The 17,291-nt window shown below is 31.8% G+C and overlaps 1 protein-coding gene across 6 annotated transcripts in view; it reads left to right on the top strand.

Moving 5' to 3' along the window:
• Positions 1-17,291, top strand: part of Smyd3 (SET and MYND domain containing, class 3) — a 378,835-nt gene that overhangs the window by 19,458 nt on the left and 342,086 nt on the right. For 5 of the 6 annotated variants that reach the window (XR_011950715.1, XR_011950716.1, XM_072529872.1 and 2 more), the window contains exon 5: positions 8,905-9,081. The exons of the other annotated variant lie outside the window; for it this stretch is intronic. Coding sequence is in view for 3 of the 5 variants with exons in the window: in XM_072529872.1 (XP_072385973.1) it covers positions 8,905-9,081 (177 nt within the window). In the remaining 2 variants the exon portion in view is untranslated. The remainder of the gene's footprint in view (positions 1-8,904; positions 9,082-17,291) is intronic. 6 annotated transcript variants of the gene reach the window in all.

The raw sequence follows: 17,291 nt of genomic DNA, 5'->3' as shown, positions 1-17,291 counted from the left end.
CCCGACAAAAAAATCATTACAACAATACCATTCCGTAAAGTCAACAAAATCGTTCATATAACCAGACAGAAACGATATTATTTAATGACATATATAAATATATGCATCGAAGCTACAAAAAAATTACGACTAAATCAAATTCGCCACTCCTAAGATAAGCTACAATTTATTAACTGAATAATAAAAAAACATCCGACGAAATAGAAATCACGAAGACTGTTAATACGAAACAAAATAAAAGTAAAGGACAACAAATTAAAAAATTACAATTTTTCCCGTATTTCCTTCTACGAATTTTCAATTCCTAATCTATTTCTTCCTTCATTTGATACGCAATAATAGACGTATCTATTAACGTAAGAAAAGTAACGCCTTACGTATTTATCACGTAAGAACAAGTAATAACATTCTCAATTCAAGCTAGTATATCGTAAGAATTATTAACAAAATAATTCTTACGAAACAGCATATCTAAAAACTGTCTAAAGACAAAACATCTGTAGTTACAGCTATTAACCCTAAACAAGATATTAACTCTAGATTGCCAGTGTACGTAAATTTGACGTATACGATTTCAAATTTAGTGCGTAAAACTTCTGCCGCCTTTTGATTAAGCTCATCTGCTAGTTATGCTCTCTTCGAACTATCGACTATCGTGTCAGTATGTTTAGATCCGTAAGGGAGTGCGTGTCGTACCAGTCGAGTGGTGATAAATTTAAAATTTGTTTGTAAGTTCATTTGACGTAGCGCTGGCAATAAGCGGATACATTTTAAACGTCGAGAAAGCGTATACCTGACAAAAGTAAGGATTTTTTAATATGTTATTTTCTAAGTTTTTAGTTTGTACGTTTTCTAGGTTTTCTGTACCATACCAATTTGTTTGTGTGCTACATTATTATGAGTAAAAAATTGGAAAAAATTTCGGCGGATACTGATACCGAATTAATTTGGGAAATACTAGAAGAACTAACCGATTACGGCGAATTTGAGGAGGATAATGTGGCAGTAGAAGATAGTTCAGATTCAGACGATGAGAACCTCAATGATAGTTTAAATGATCCGGATTTTTCTCCTGAGCTTCGTGAAATTGATGATGATATTATCGCTATTATAGAACAAGATATAATTAACGCGACATCCTCAACAACATCAGGTAAAGAAAAAGAGCAGAAAAGGAAACTGAAACTGTGAGAAATGTTACAGACTTTGAATTTACAATAAACCAACTTCAACAGAATTACTTGGGAAAAACGGGTACAAATGGAAAACTACTGGTAAAACTTCAAATAGTAAAATGCCTAAGACGATGCTTGTACATATAAAGCCAGGACCCACACCAATCATAAATTATACTTGTGATATCCGAGTGCTTCAATTTATTTATTAATACGGAAATAAAAAACGAAATCATTTTACACACCAACGAGGAAATTCGTCGCCAAATAATGAACTACAAAAATCCCACAGACTCTTCTGTAAAAGACATGTGCCTAGAAGAATTAGATGCATTATTTGGTCTGCTAATAATGTCTGCTGCGTTGAAAGATAGCCACCTACCCAGCGAAATATTGTTTAACAGTGAGTATGGCGGTGATAGATACAAAGCTACCATGTCGAGAACAAGGTTTAATTTTCTTATAAATTGTCTAAGGTTTGACGACAAAAATACACGTAAACAAAGATTGCTAGAGACAAGACTTGCACCTATTTCAAAAATATGGTATATGCTATTAATCAATTGTAGGGACAATTATAAACCCAGCTCATATGTCACGATAGATGAACAACTAGTTGGTTTCAGAGGTCGCTGTCTTTTTCGTATGTACATACCTTCTAAACCTGATCGTTATGGAATTAAAATAGTGATGATGTTTGACAATTCAACGAAGTATATGATTGATGCCATCCCTTATCTTGGTAAGTAAGCAACAGATTTAGGGAAACCAATAGCAGACTACTTTATTCAAAATTTATCGTCAATAAGGGATGGTTTTGTAGTCTACCTCTACTAGCAAACTTAGTTGTAAACTACAAACTTACTGATGTTGGCACTATGAAGGAGAATAAAAAAGAATTACCCCCGAATTTTGTGATATTCATTTTCAAGAGAGGAAACCAGGAACATCTTTATTTTTGTTTGATCAAAATATGAGCTTAGTGTTCTATAAGCCAAAAGCAAATAATCTGGTGATTTTGGTTTCCTCCTGTCATCAAGAAGCAACAATAAATGAGACCTCTAAAAAGCCAGAAGTTGTAATTAATTAGACATAATTTTTACCGAGCTAATAAAAATAAAAAGCCTTTACGTAGATTTTACGCAGAGACTGGCGATTCCAACTCTAAGCCGTCAGTTGAGAACAACCATTACTGATGTATCCAGACGAAAAACAGAGCAGCCACCCACCTCAGAAGAGGCTGCGGAAGCATCTAGAAATTACTGTTATCTCTGTCCATATTATAAGAAAAGGATGACAAAAGTAAAATGCCTCATATGCAAAAAGCACATTTGTGGTGAGCATCAAAATAAGAGATGTCCACAGTGTTGAAAAACTGTGAAGAATTTTACACATCAAGCAAGAAATCTTTGTTTATTTTTTTAAGGTACCTACCGTCTTTTTTATTATAAAGATTAGCGTGTTTTTTTTTAATAAATCTTAAAACAAACTGTTTTCCATTTTTAACCATTACACATAAAATTTACGTATGCCTGGCAACAAGCGACTACCGGGCAACGGTGGCAATCTAGGGTTAAACTTAAAAAAAACTTTTCTTAGAATTCCTTAAATACGTAGAAATGAACGAAATGAAATTACACTGTACATTTAAAGACGAAAACTTTTATAGTAGAATCAGAAATATTGTAACTACTACATGTCAAACTATTATTATCCATCAGTGAAACATTTCATATAAAAAGATCAGCTGGCCAAAAAGAAGATCAGAAGGACTGGTTGCTCAGAATCTGGAACTTTATTGGGGTGGGTAAGGATATGACTAATAGAAAAGTAACAGATATATAAATTACATATCGATAAAAGATAGATAACGATTTGACAAACAAGAAAATACTGAATTCTAGGAACTGAAGTCTTATACAGTTGGTACAGTTTAAATCCCGATTCACGTCATTATCTACGTCAGAGATCTAAGTTGACATTGTTGTCAAATTTATAAAAACTAAATAAAATTAAGTAATTAAGTAAAATAAAACAAAATTAAATAAAATTAATTAAAATTAAAAATAATAAAAAATTAAATAAAAATTAAAAATTTAATAAAATTATACAAAATTAAAAAAAATTAAGTATCTCTTCTTCCTCTATCCTCTCTTCTTTCTCTTCCTCTTCTTGTCTACGCTTACGTGTCTACGACTTTCAGCCGATCTATTCTTAATCATTACAACAGTGTTTTATTATATATTATGAATAGCAGCAAAAGAAACCATTCTAAGAGAAAATGAACCAGCTAAATTATAAAAACAAAAAACCATATTGGTGGACAACAAAGATAGAAAACCAAATAAAAGAAAAGAAAGAAGCTTACCAATAGTGGCTTATCACAGAAGATCAGAAAAGAAAACATAAGGAAAACTTATGAAACAAAAAAAGAAATAAAGAGCAGAAAAACCCAATTTTGACAAAACAATGTAAATATATAGATTGCTTATGGGAAGCTCAAAAGCAAGGGAGGTATGACAACGTTGAGAATCTTTAGAGAAAATGCCCATAAAGGGATAAAGATATCATTTTTAAAATATTCTTCTTTTTGTAGTGCCTCTGTTTCGGAAGTTGGCGACCATCATGGCAATCTGTATTTTGCAGACTGCTGCTTTGAGAAGCATTTGTGGTTGTTGTGTTAAACGACGAACGTAGATTTTTCAGCCATGAAATCCTTCGCCTTCATGGTCCTGGTTTTCTTTCTACTTTTTTCTGTAAAATTAGTTGCAGCATTCCGCATCTTTCGCTGTTCCTAATGATGTGACCGAGGTATTCGATTTTAGCAATTTTTATTGTGGTTAACAGCTCTCTTTCTTTTTGTATACTGAATAGAACGGCCTGATTAGTAACTTGGTCAGTATAATATATCGTTTAGGATTCGACGATAAAGCCACATTTCAAAATCCTCAATGTTCTTGCAGATAGTGTTTGTGAGAGTCTACGACTCAATTCTCTACAACAGTATAAGAAAAGATATAACATCGTAGTAACTTGTTTTTTATGGGTATTGATAAATCATGACATTTGAAGAGCTTAACTGTTTTTTGAAATGCAGATTTTGTTTTCTCTATCCTACATTTGATAATGGTCCCAAATTTCATTGACGTTTATATTAGGGTAGGTGTATGTTTTTACTTTTTCTATTTGTACATTTACAACTGATTTATCCAAATTGTTGTTACTTCTTGGAGATCATCATAAATTTTGTTTTCTTAATGTTTAGTGGAAGTCCATATCTCTGACTTACTTCTGCGATCCTATTTTTTAACTTCTGGAGGGCTTCATATCTGTCAGCAAATACCACTGTGTCGTCCGCGTATCTAATGTTATTGATACATTCTCCGATAATTCGAATTCTCGCTTCAATATTTCTCTTCATATATTTCCTCAGAGTATATATTGAACAGTCGGGGTGATAGTATTGATTCCTGTTGGACCCCACGTTTGATTTTAATATCATTGGCTTCTCCTGCCTCTACGGATAGACAATGTTTGATTCCACTACAGATTGCTAATAATTCTTAAATCACAGATGTTTATTCCAATATTTTTCATTATCTCCATCAGCTTATCGTGCTTTACTGTATCGAAAGCTTTATGGTAATCAATGAATTATGCATAAATATCGCAATTCACATCTCTACATCGTTGAACTAGCACTTGTATGCCAAAAAGAGCCTCTTTCGTATCCACTGCATTCCGAAAACCAAACTCTGTGTACGACTGATTTTTTCTTCCCACGGTCTATATATCGATGTATGATTTTTAGAAAAAACCTTAAAACATGGCTCATTTAATCTAGTGGTCCGGAAATCACTGCATGAGACGGATTTTGTTTTCTTTGGTAAAGCAATAAACGACTTGAAAACTACAAACTTCGAAACTAAACGGTAAAATATTACTCAGAGTTATTACAAGAAAATAGAGAAAAAGGAAATGCACTAAATTGGATGAAAAATAACAAAGGAACTGGCCCTGGAGACATACCGGCAAAACTGCTAAAACACGCTTCTTCGGTCTTAATACAAGAATTAAAACAAATACCGAAGAAATGGAAAATGGGCTACTTAAACGCCATACATAAAAAAGAAAACAAACAAGACCCGAAAATTATAAGGTGATATGCGACACATCTTCTATGGGTAGATTGTATGAGAAAATCATTAAAGAAAGCATGGAGGAACAGCTGCGAATTTCCGAAGGACAGAGTGGTTTTCGTCCCGGACGTCCATGTACCGATAATAGATTTTCTATAAAATAGTTCATAGAAAAAAAAACATTCAAACATATTCACGTTTAAATGCAAATTGTAATCGTGGACCTTCGAAAGGCCGATGATGTGTTAGTTAATAACCTGTAAACAACAAAAAATTGAAACAAAAATTGATGTACATATCCTTTTGTTTACCGATAATCAAATAATTTTCGCAGGACATCTTCTACATGATAGAAAAGCTGAAAGAATAATTTGGATGCTGGGATTTCAAAATTAGTTATGATAAAACGCAATACATGGTCATTGGAAACACCGCAGAAACAACCTCCACCCTGAAGATAAATAATAACTCAATAAAACAAACAAAGAAATATAAATACTTGAAGGTACCTTAAACAAATACAAGATTAGATACATAGAACATAACTCAAAAATTACACTCGAATATATGGAGCGACGATATTAATGGAGTCAAAACTTCTTTCACGAGGTACAAAAATCCGGATAAATAAGGCCATAATACGACCAGCAGTCGCGTATGGGAGCGAAACATGGACGCTAACAAAAAGAGAAATAAATAAATTGCTGGTGTGGGAACGTAAAATTCTTCGAATGATATATGGCCCTTGCAGAGACAGCGTGACAAACGAATGGAGGGGCAGATACAATAACGAGTTAGAGTCTCTATTCGGAAAAGAAAATCTAGTCAGATATATAAAGGCCAATAGACTCAGATGGGCAGGGCATGTGATATGCAGTAACGACAATCGCCTTATAAACAATGTGTTCTGGGAAAGGCCAGAGGGAAGAAGGTCTGTAGGGCGGCCTAGAAAAAGGTGGAAAGATGCAGTCAAAGAAGATCTAGAGAAAATGGGAGTGCGACAATGGGAATTACTGGCACAGGATCGACAAACATGGAAGGCAATAGTAAACGCAGCAAAGACACGAAGAGTTGTAGCGCCATTGATGATGATGATGATGATATTAATGGACGATAAAAGAATGGAAAACAGAATAAATACAAAAGGAATGATGTTTTGGAGAAGAAGATGCAGATTAACACTAATGGACAAAGTGAGAAATGAACGAATTACAGAATTAATAAATGTGAAGGAGACACTAAATGACGACATAGAAAACCAAAAATTACTCTAGTATAGATACATGCGAAGGATGGGCGAGACAAGGATACCGCTGAGAACTTACTGAGATACCACAAGAAATAGAAACCAAATAAAAGTAGGAAAAGTAGTAACTGGAGAACCATAGTACAAAATATGAAGATTTAACCGAAAAAACTTAACTAAAACATTCCTCCTTACCGAGATACAGATTATTTTATTAAAAATATTCTAAATAATTTTAGCCCATTTCACACGAGTCATAACTATATTATTAATAAAGTTATACAATTTAGTTAATTGAGTAAATTCCATTTCAAATGATTTTTTCATATTATTGTTTTAGTTCATACAAAATCAGAACTATGATTTGTATTATACTAAAACAATTTTTCTTGGTAAGTTTCCGGATCGAGCTTGTTAATAAAATGAACGCTACATAAGACAAAACCATCGAAAACAAATATTTAGACTACTGTAACAATAAATCGATTTAATAAATTTTCGAAGTGGCCTCCATTCACTTTAATATATTTTTGAATTCTATCAGAAAAATTTCTTCTAACCTTCAGAAATATGTTCGATTGATTTCTAATAAAATTTGCGGCATTCTCTATGTGATGCCACAATTCTTGTCAGGTATTAATTTCTTGAGCATACACAAGTGTCTTCATAATATGTCCTTAAAAATAAAAATCTAAGGAATTAAAATCAGGACTCCGAGCAGGCCATGGAAACTCACTTCCTCGGCCTATCCATCTATGAGGAAACGGATTGTTCAAATAATTTTGCACCACCAAGGGAAAATGTCGTGGGGCGCCATCTTGCATAAACCACATAACTATTCCTTAGTTTAATGGTAACTCTTTATCCAGTTTATCAAAAAGGGTATTTCGAAGAAATTACAAATACGAATTGTCGTTGAAATTTGTAGGTTATTCAAAGGGACCTATTAAATTATATTTAAAAATTCCACACCAAACATTTATTCTCAGTTCATATTGAAAGTGTGCTTCTTTGACCGCATGTGGTTGTTCGTTATCTCAAATGCGACAATTTCTCCTGTTATAAATGCCCCTCCGTGTGAAAGTGGTTTCATCAGTAAAAAGAATACTGCTAATAAAATTGTTATTTGAATTTGTCCTATTCATAAAAAATTGTGCAAGTTCCATTCGTCCAGGAAGATCTGTGGGTAGCAAGTGCTGTACTGGAATAAAATGGTAAGGTCTTAAGTCTTCTTTTTTTTTTAATATTCTGAAAACTGAAGTATGTCTTATTGCAGTTATTACTGATAAACGTCTATTACTTAACTGCGGTTCATTAGCAATTGTGTCTAACACATCATCCTCCTGATTCACTGTATGTAATTATTTTTAGGCGTCCTATATGTCGCTTTGGATATTGACTAGTTTCCGCTTATCGGTCGTAAATATTTTTAAAAGTCCTGTAATGGGGTTGTCGTCTGCTACGATATAATTGTAGATATTTTTAAGCAGCAGCACGCCCTATATAATTTGCTTGTGCATAAACACAAACCATATCCCGCATTTCCACATTTAACAAATTATGACGTGGCATTTTCACAAAAAAACTACTATAACAGTAAGTAATCTTACGCTTTTTAATTACAATTATCGGTCTGACTGTTGTAACACAAATAAATGACAATAGCCAACTTAATTTTAAATGATCCCTGCAACTTGTAAGGTTGCAAGAGTTGAAAAAATATAATAACTAGCAAAGATTCATATTAAACATTACCTTTATACGCAAATAAGTTGAAAAATACTTACTCTATCGCTTTTAGACAACAGGAGATATTTACGTAAAAAGTAACGACGAATCAAAAGACATGCTGAAATGATTATTAAGACAGATGCGTAGATTGTGAGTCGGAAAAAGGAAGTATCTATCCCTAGAGTACGCCTCTGGTAACAGCGAAAAACTATCTTTTAACACTAGTTAAAGTATCCTAACATGTGTATACTGTTTGTCAAGTTTGAACAAAAAATATTGGAAGGTGTTAAAACAATGGGCTAAAATCATTTTAGAATATTTGTAATAAAACACTTTGTATCTCGGTAAGGAGGAATATTTTATTTAAATGTTTTGGGTTAAATCTTCGTATTTTGTGCTAAGATTTCTCCAGTTTCTATATGGACAACTCTTAATGAAACACCCTGTATATGACAAAAATAAAAGGCGATTGGGATGTGGTAAACGGCAAACGGAATATGCTGTGTAAAGTCACAGATAAGTAAGTAAGTAAGTAAATTCTATAAAATACATACCATACCTAATCCTTAAAATATTTTAAAATGATACACACACATAAATGTATTGCTTTCAGATATGTATAAACTCTTACAGTATCTGTAATCAAGAATTGCAAAGTTTGGGTACGGGACTCTATTTAGCGGCATCTGTAGCAGATCATTCCTGTCAGCCAACCGCCGTGGTCACCTTTGAAGGTACCACTTTAATTATGAGGGCATTGGAGACTTTTTCAAACTTAGATTGGTCCAAGGTACGTACAAATATATATATATATATATATGTTTGTTTTGAGGTTTCCGCGGGAGCTATATGTGCTGTCACTATTTTTCCGGGTTTGACTCCGCGTTGTAAAATGCTGGTTTTCTTGAAAACCATTGTTTTGGCGACGTTTCGGCAAGGTCTCACTTGCCATTCTCAAGCCTGGTGGAACTACTTCTCGTCGTTACTCGATTAGTACTGTACTAAGTACAGTACTAATCGAGTAACGACGAGAAGTAGTTCCACCAGGCTTGAGAATGGCAAGTGAGACCTTGCCGAAACGTCGCCAAAACAATGGTTTTCAAGAAAACCAGCATTTTACAACGCGGAGTCAAACCCGGAAAAATAGTGACAGCATATATATATATATATATATATATATATATATATATATATATATTTATATATATATATATATATATATATATATTTATATATATATATATATATATTTATATATATATATATATATATATATATATATATATATATATATATATATATATATATATATATATATATATATATCGAGAAAAGGAGTACGACCGTCAATCCAAAATAAACTAAGGTACACTCGAAGAGTGGTGGAATGTTCTTACAGTTTTACTTGTATTTTTTTGTTTCGTTTCTCTCGTTTAGTTTGTAATCTTTAATGTTAAGTTATCGTAGAGTTTTTATAACATCTATAAAAAAAAAACCCTACAAATTGTTTTTGTAAGTATGAACCCTGTTGGTTTGTTTACTTATATTCTAAAATCTTTTTTATTTGTAGTGAACTGATGATGCTTTTAAAAATAAAAGCGAAACGTATTCGAATAAATCAATAAAGTAGTTAGACGACTTTTATTTGCCAATTATTGACCGATAAAACATCTGCTATTCAACCATTGAATATATTCCAAATTTAATCAACGGTCGTATTTTTTACTATATATATATATATATATATATATATATATATATATATATATATATATATATATATATATATATTCAATGGTTGAATGTCAGAGGTTTGATCGATCAATAATTGGCAACTAAAAGTCGTCAATTACTTCATTAATTTAATAGAATACGTTTCGCTTTCGGGCGTGCATGATTTGGACGCTAAATTTAAAATTCGACACTGAAAAATAAAATTACTTGTTTCTGCATACATGATTTGGACGCTGGGTGTAATTGAAATGTAAATGGAAAGTCAGGTAATAAAATTCTAGAGATTAAGCTTGATAAGGTTTATTTGTCACTTTGAAATAAATACGACATACATTTTACGAAATGGAATCGATCGATAGAGTTAGTTTGATACTCATGTATCCTATTTCTAACGAACATAATTTTTTTTCTACTCTTTGGATCTTTAAGTCTATTACTTTCACTATTACAGACACTATTAATTTTAATGTAAGTTTCAGTTTGAAAATTTTTTAAAACATCAATAAAATGGAAAATATTTGGATGAGCATGGAAAAATTATCATTAAAACGCGAGTGGAACGATTCACAAGCATTAGTTGTTAATTGTAAACTCTCACTCATCGCAGCCCACATCTCCAACGGAAATGTTGCGTGGTCGCCAATGTAGTTGTCCAATAAGTAGTCGGAAAACTTTTCAATTTTTGAATCCTTTGGTTGAATAGCCATAATGAAATATATGAAAGATTCTTCGACTTCTGAGGGAGGTAAAAATGGCAGCCCAAAAATATATTTCAGCCATTTAGATATTTCACTGTCTGCCAATTTATATTCCCGAATTAAGCCACAACCACCGATATTACGATACCAAGCTTACATAAGATGAAAACGGCACCCTTTAATGTGCACATTTGGAAATTCAAAACGCGCAGCATTGTGGATAGCAATTTCAAAATCGGAGAAAATGATTTTTGGATTGAATTTTAGACCAATTACTTCACATTTGCGTTTCAAAACATTAAATAGTTTTATATAGGTTTGTTCCGATTTGTCTGGAAGTAAACAATAACACAATGGTACATAATGTCCATTGATAAATACATGTATGGTAAAAAATTGCTTGAAATATTGAGCACAGTAACTAAATGTACCGTCCATATAAATCGTTTCACTGCCGCACAGAAAACGCATGTTAGCGTTACACGAGAAGATGATAATGTTAGAACTTAGTTCAACCGCAAATATAAAATTCTCGTCTTTAAGTGTTTTGATATTCGTAATATTTACCGCAGCAATAGTTTCCTCTTTACTTTTGGGCAGTTTCGGTTGAGCCATTCGCCGTTCACTGTATATTTGATTTCGTATTAAATTAACGTCTTTAACAGACATGTGGCTCAAGCAATCTACATTTTCTTTCAACGCACTATGTATGATTTTGGACGGCCTTTCGGTCAAATTATCCTTAGCCTTCCTTTTGGCACTGCTACGCACAATCTGTCTATTAAGCGTCTTGATATCACACTCGTGATTATGTTCTAGATTACTTCGGATCACTAACTTTTCTGGCCCTTTCGTGAATATCTTCGCTTTACACGACCGTTTTACGCACCTCCAATACGTTTCTCCCGATTTTAGTACTTTATCTTGAGAAAAAGTAAAACTGTTCACTTTGAGCAAAATTTTACCACGATTACTTACTAACGTTGAAATTTCCATGTTCACTTTTCACTATTCTCTGACAAACTAATAACTAGTAACTAAGTAAATTTCAATGACCATCATTACACCCTAATTATATCTAATATCTGGTACCTGCGATAATCCTTCCGGCGGCCTCCAAAACAAGGGTACTTTTAAGACCCTCAGGTACTTCAGCGTCGAAAACATGCCCGCCCTCGATTTCATTCTTTTTTTAAAAGCATCATCAGTTCTCTACAAATAGAAATGATCTTAGAATATAAGTAAAAAACTAACAGGGTTCATATTTACAAAAACAATGTGTAGGTGTTTTTTGATGTTATAAAAATTACGTACTTCTACATTAAAAACTAACTTAACGAGAAAAAAACAAAAAACAAGAAGAACTGTATAAGAGCACTATTGTTCATTTATTTTATTTTTTGGTAATTTTTTTATTTAAACGATGGCTTTATTTGGATGTTAGTTAAATCTCTTTCAAGGGTCAAACTACACTAGTATATTTTCGGTTGTATTTCAATCCGTTGTAGAATGTCATAATCTCACATGTGGCTTGCTTTCGTACATGTGTTTATTTGGAATGCAGTGAGGTACGATTATCGAGGGAATTCGTAAAAGAAAAGGGACCGCCCTGTTTTTTAAAAGAATTTTATTTGAAAGAGATTTAACTAACATCCGAATAAAGCCATCGGTTGAAATAAAAAAATTACCAAAAAATAAAATAAATGAACAACAGTGCTCTTATACAGTTTTTCTTGTGTTTTTTTCTGATGCTTTTAAAAAAAGAATAAAAGATAAATGTATTCTATTAAATTAATGAAGTAGTTAACAATTGTAAGCAAGACAATTGTAAGCAACTGATATGGGAATACTTCAAATTTCAATGACATTTCAGCGTGTGGCAAAATTGTTTAAAGTGTTGCCGCTTATTTAGAGTAAGAATTTTGTTTATGTTTTGATTTCTTACATAATTTGGTCATAATATATTATATATTAATAAATTGTATTTATAAATACATATTAAATTTAGAGCTTAATACATATTAAAAATAGCTTTAAAAATTAATTATTGTTGTGTATTGTGATTGTACTATGCAAAAACAACTAAATAGTCTGTAGAAAGCTGATAAGCTTTCATATAAGATAGATTATTTTGAAGAAGAAATACTGGCGGGACGTTTTTACTATTAATGCTCTAAAAGAGGTTAAGTTTAAAATTTAGAATATATTTTATAATTTTGTATTAAAATCTTTTCTTATGTATTTTAGTATGATGCAGTAGTGTTAAAACTAAGTGAATTTACTGTTAACATAATAGTTTGACAAATAGTTGACATTTTAAAAATTCCTCACTTACTAACAATTCTGATGTTTTGGCAACGCTGTTGTGGAGTTCTGACGTCGTAAATCTTAAATGACGTGCAATCATTTTTATATGAAAAATTGTATATATATATATATATATATATATATATATATATATAGAAACTAAGGTACACTCGAAGAGTGGTGGGTTTTTCGGTCAAAGTGGAGAAATAAAAGACTTCATCTATTTATTGAAGACGTTTCGCTTTCTGCTCAGAAAGCATCATCAGTTCATCTAAAAAGAACAATATGAAACCAAACATCCATAGAGAAGTTACAACAAAAGTGTGTTACCTTACAAAGACATGTAGCAGTCAATGATGTTCAAAATATGAAAAAGCTTACGAAACTGGACATTCAGAGTTAACGTTGTATAAAACAATTAATTGAAACTAGGTATAGTTTGCAATTTAACAAAATTAGCACAGCAAAAAGAACATGTGATAAATATACATGTATATAAAAAAGTTATTATAAAAACTTAAGTAAAAAACATTAAGGATTATTTTAAAGTGTAAAGAACTAGAAAGATCATAAGAATGCACTTCCAACAAATTTATTTAATAAATTAGATTTTAATTTTAACTTTAGGTAACATTATAAGTTATTTAAGATTAATAGTAATAAGATAAAATAAAGTTACCAGTCTTTAGCTTACTGAGTCTCGCCGATAAATGAATTTACAGGTTTAACACCAACGCAAACAACGTGAATAGAAGTGGCCTTGAGGTCAAAATGACATAAACAGCAAGGCAACCTACCAACCTCTATATAATAGGGCGGTATATTCAAAAAATGTGATAAATTTGGTTAACAGCTTGTCGTTAAAAAACCAAACAATGAAAGGAAAAGGTGGTTAAGATCACCATTTACCCTACAGTGATTGATCTGTCAACAAAGAACAAAGCATGCATAATATATAATATATGATATTTTGGATTGACTTCGCAATCAGCTGATCCAAAACAATCGAAAAGATTAGTGTGGTTTGACCCTCGAAAGAGCTTAAACCAACGTTCAAATGAAGCCATCGGTTAAAATTAAATGAACTAATGTTCTTACAGTTTTACTTGTATTTTTTTGTTTCGTTTCTCTCGTTTAGTTTGTAATCTTTAATGTTAAGTTATCGTAGAGTTTTTATAACATCTATAAAAAAACCCTACAAATTGTTTTTGTAAGTATGAACACTGTTGATTTGTTTACTTATATTCTAAAATCTTTTTTATTTGTAGTGAACTGATGATGCTTTTAAAAATAAAAGCGAAACGTATTCGAATAAATCAATAAAGTAGTTGACGACTTTTATTTGCCAATTATTGACCGATAAAACCTCTGCTATTCAACCATTGAATATATTATATATATATATATATATATATATATATATATATATATATATATATATATATATATATATATATACAGTATACTCCCTTTATAACGAACACGGTTATTACGAGGTTTCGCTTATAACGAGGTACATTAGATGTCCCGTGAAATTTCTATTGAACTATAACCCTTTATAGCGAAGTAAATTTGCTTATAACGAGAGAAAATAAGATTGCAAAACGTGTTTTTTACGTTTTGGCCCGGCCGTAGCTATAAAGAAATACCCTTTTTAACTGCGGGCCGCCCACAATAAACTTCTTACAATTTATGATTCTTAGTCGGAAATGTAAAATTTATGATTCACAAGTGTCATTGTATTGGGTTGACCATTCACACCTAATAATATGGGTCCTAATAGACAAGATGTGGAAAGTGTTTTAAAGGTTGTCAGAAATTTTATCCAAGGACAAAACTCAAATGAAGAAGCATAAAACTGTTTCACATCTTTAGAAAATATGATAGATAGAATACTGGACAATTTAAAGCAGTCAAAAATGACAAAATAACTTTATACGCTTTATACATATTTACAGAATACAGATTTTTTTGTTTCAACATAATCATTGACAGTAAAAGTAAACAACTCTTTTTTGTTTTAATGCATTTCATTGACAATAAAAGTAAACAACTTTGTTTTAAAAACGCCATTCAAACAATATTTATTAGCATCTTATATTGCTCCGAATGGCTTCACTATAGAAAGTTAATGTTTTAGAAAACTACATATTCATATGTATGCACAATATTATTTTTGTTGGATATAACGAGATCCGCTTATAACGAGGTAATTATTCTGCCATTTCAGTTCTCGTTATAGAGGGAGTCTACTGTATATATATATATATATATATATATATATATATATATATATATATATATATATATATATATTGTTGTGATCTGCTTTATGATGTTTTATTATTAATTAACACTAATTTAATTAATTCAATTATTTAATTAATTAATTCAGTTTACTTTATATATCTCTTCTAGTGGGTTCAGTATCCCCTAGTTGCTCATAATCGGGATAGAACAGGAAACGGAACTAACATTAAAACAACATAAATATGCACACAAATTATTATTTATTTTCAATAAGCAAAACGATGAATATTAATAAATAACTTTTGTGGGCAATTATCTTTCCCAACAAACTCCTATACTCTAAATTTAATTTTAATTACAAACTATCTATTGATCTGTTTTATAATAATATCTACTAAAAAAAAGACCATATAAAAATATAATTTATTCACAAAAAAAATAACTCTTTGAAACCTGGAATTTTAGTTCGTATGCGTATATTTGATTTTATCTTTAGAATATCTTAAAATTTTCTTTCGTTCAAATTATTTGACTGACCTTTATTTTTACACCAATGATGTCTCCTCTCGATCAAACCACAGTTCCTTCCTTGATTGATTATGTCCGGCTACCATCAAATCTTTCCCGTTCTCAGCATCGATCCAAACCGCATACCAGCAAACTACTCCTCCGAAAACACACGCCCAAGCCTCTTTTGACCGGTACTCTTTATTCACAAATTCTCCTTTCTTTCTCAATTATATCTCGTGGACTATGCAGACTCAAAAGAGGTATTAATCTTCTCGATTTTGATCTACTCTCAGCTTCCACCTTTTTCACTAACAAACGAAAACACTGGTACTCAGATTGACTACACGAAAACATGTCTTCTCTTCTGGTCTGCCGGTAACATAATAATTTTTCAATCTCTCCCAGACAACCTTCTCAACTCTCTCATTCCCACCATTCCTTTTTAACCAATCATAAGCATTCATCTTTCCCACTTATTTTCGATTTAGAAAATATCCAACATGATATTTAAAACAAATAAACTACTTTCACTCAAATTACTTTTCAGAAACCATTAACAATTTTGCCTTTTTCAACAGAAATAAGTTTCCAAATTCTTGTTATCTCATATCTAAATCTAATTCTTATTTACTTTCGAAAAATGCCCACCGCAAAATACAATTACAAGTTTATTCATAAATCTATAATTATACGGGTTCCATTGTCCTTTCACTATTCTTTCACGGAAAAACTCGTTAGGGTCCCGTCACGGAACAATGTTTTCTCTTTTACTATTAAATAAACTATTACAAATAAGTACAGGGTTGTATTTTAACTTATATGCCCGCGGTATATTAAAATAATAAAAAAACTCTTTATTCTATTTCTGATCGATAAACTGATCCATAAGAAATCCCCTCCTTGTTTTGAGATACAAATTTTCTTTTTTTTTAAGTGTAACCAAAAAAAATATTATTTTCTCTCAACACAAAATTTTTCTTTTGTAGTCATTTTATCCTATCCTAAATTTTTATTACTCCATCTTAAAATTTTTATTCATGGTATTTGTACACATCCTGGATATTGTAAACTCCTCGTATCTTTTCTGATTCTACATGTCTAAGAACATAGCTGTTTATTCCATTTTCATTTTGTATGATGTATGGACCCTCGAAAAGAGGCACTAGCTTTGCACACACGTCCCCCGTGAGATTTGATACTCGTAACGCCCTTACAAGCACCTTTTCTCCCTTCTGGAAAGTCACTGGTCTTCGTTTTCTATTCTGGATTTGCCTTTGGAGATATTTTTCACTACTGCGCTGCAGCCTCCTTCGAACAGTTTCCAATACTATTTGATATTCTCTCTGCTCCGGTTCTTCCCATGGCCGTACTGGCATAATACCCTTCATGACATATTCCGGCGTCTCTTTTGTCACCGTACTTGGAGTGGTGTTCAAGTAGTTTTCGATTTCTGCCACTTTCCTATCCCATCGTCGATGTTGTCCAATGGCAGCAATGCGGA

Source organism: Diabrotica undecimpunctata, chromosome 4 (assembly GCF_040954645.1).
Source record: "Diabrotica undecimpunctata isolate CICGRU chromosome 4, icDiaUnde3, whole genome shotgun sequence".
NCBI classification, from domain to species: domain Eukaryota; kingdom Metazoa; phylum Arthropoda; class Insecta; order Coleoptera; family Chrysomelidae; genus Diabrotica; species Diabrotica undecimpunctata.
Note: the sequence above shows the minus strand (reverse complement) of the source record. Positions and strands in the feature narration are given on the sequence as shown.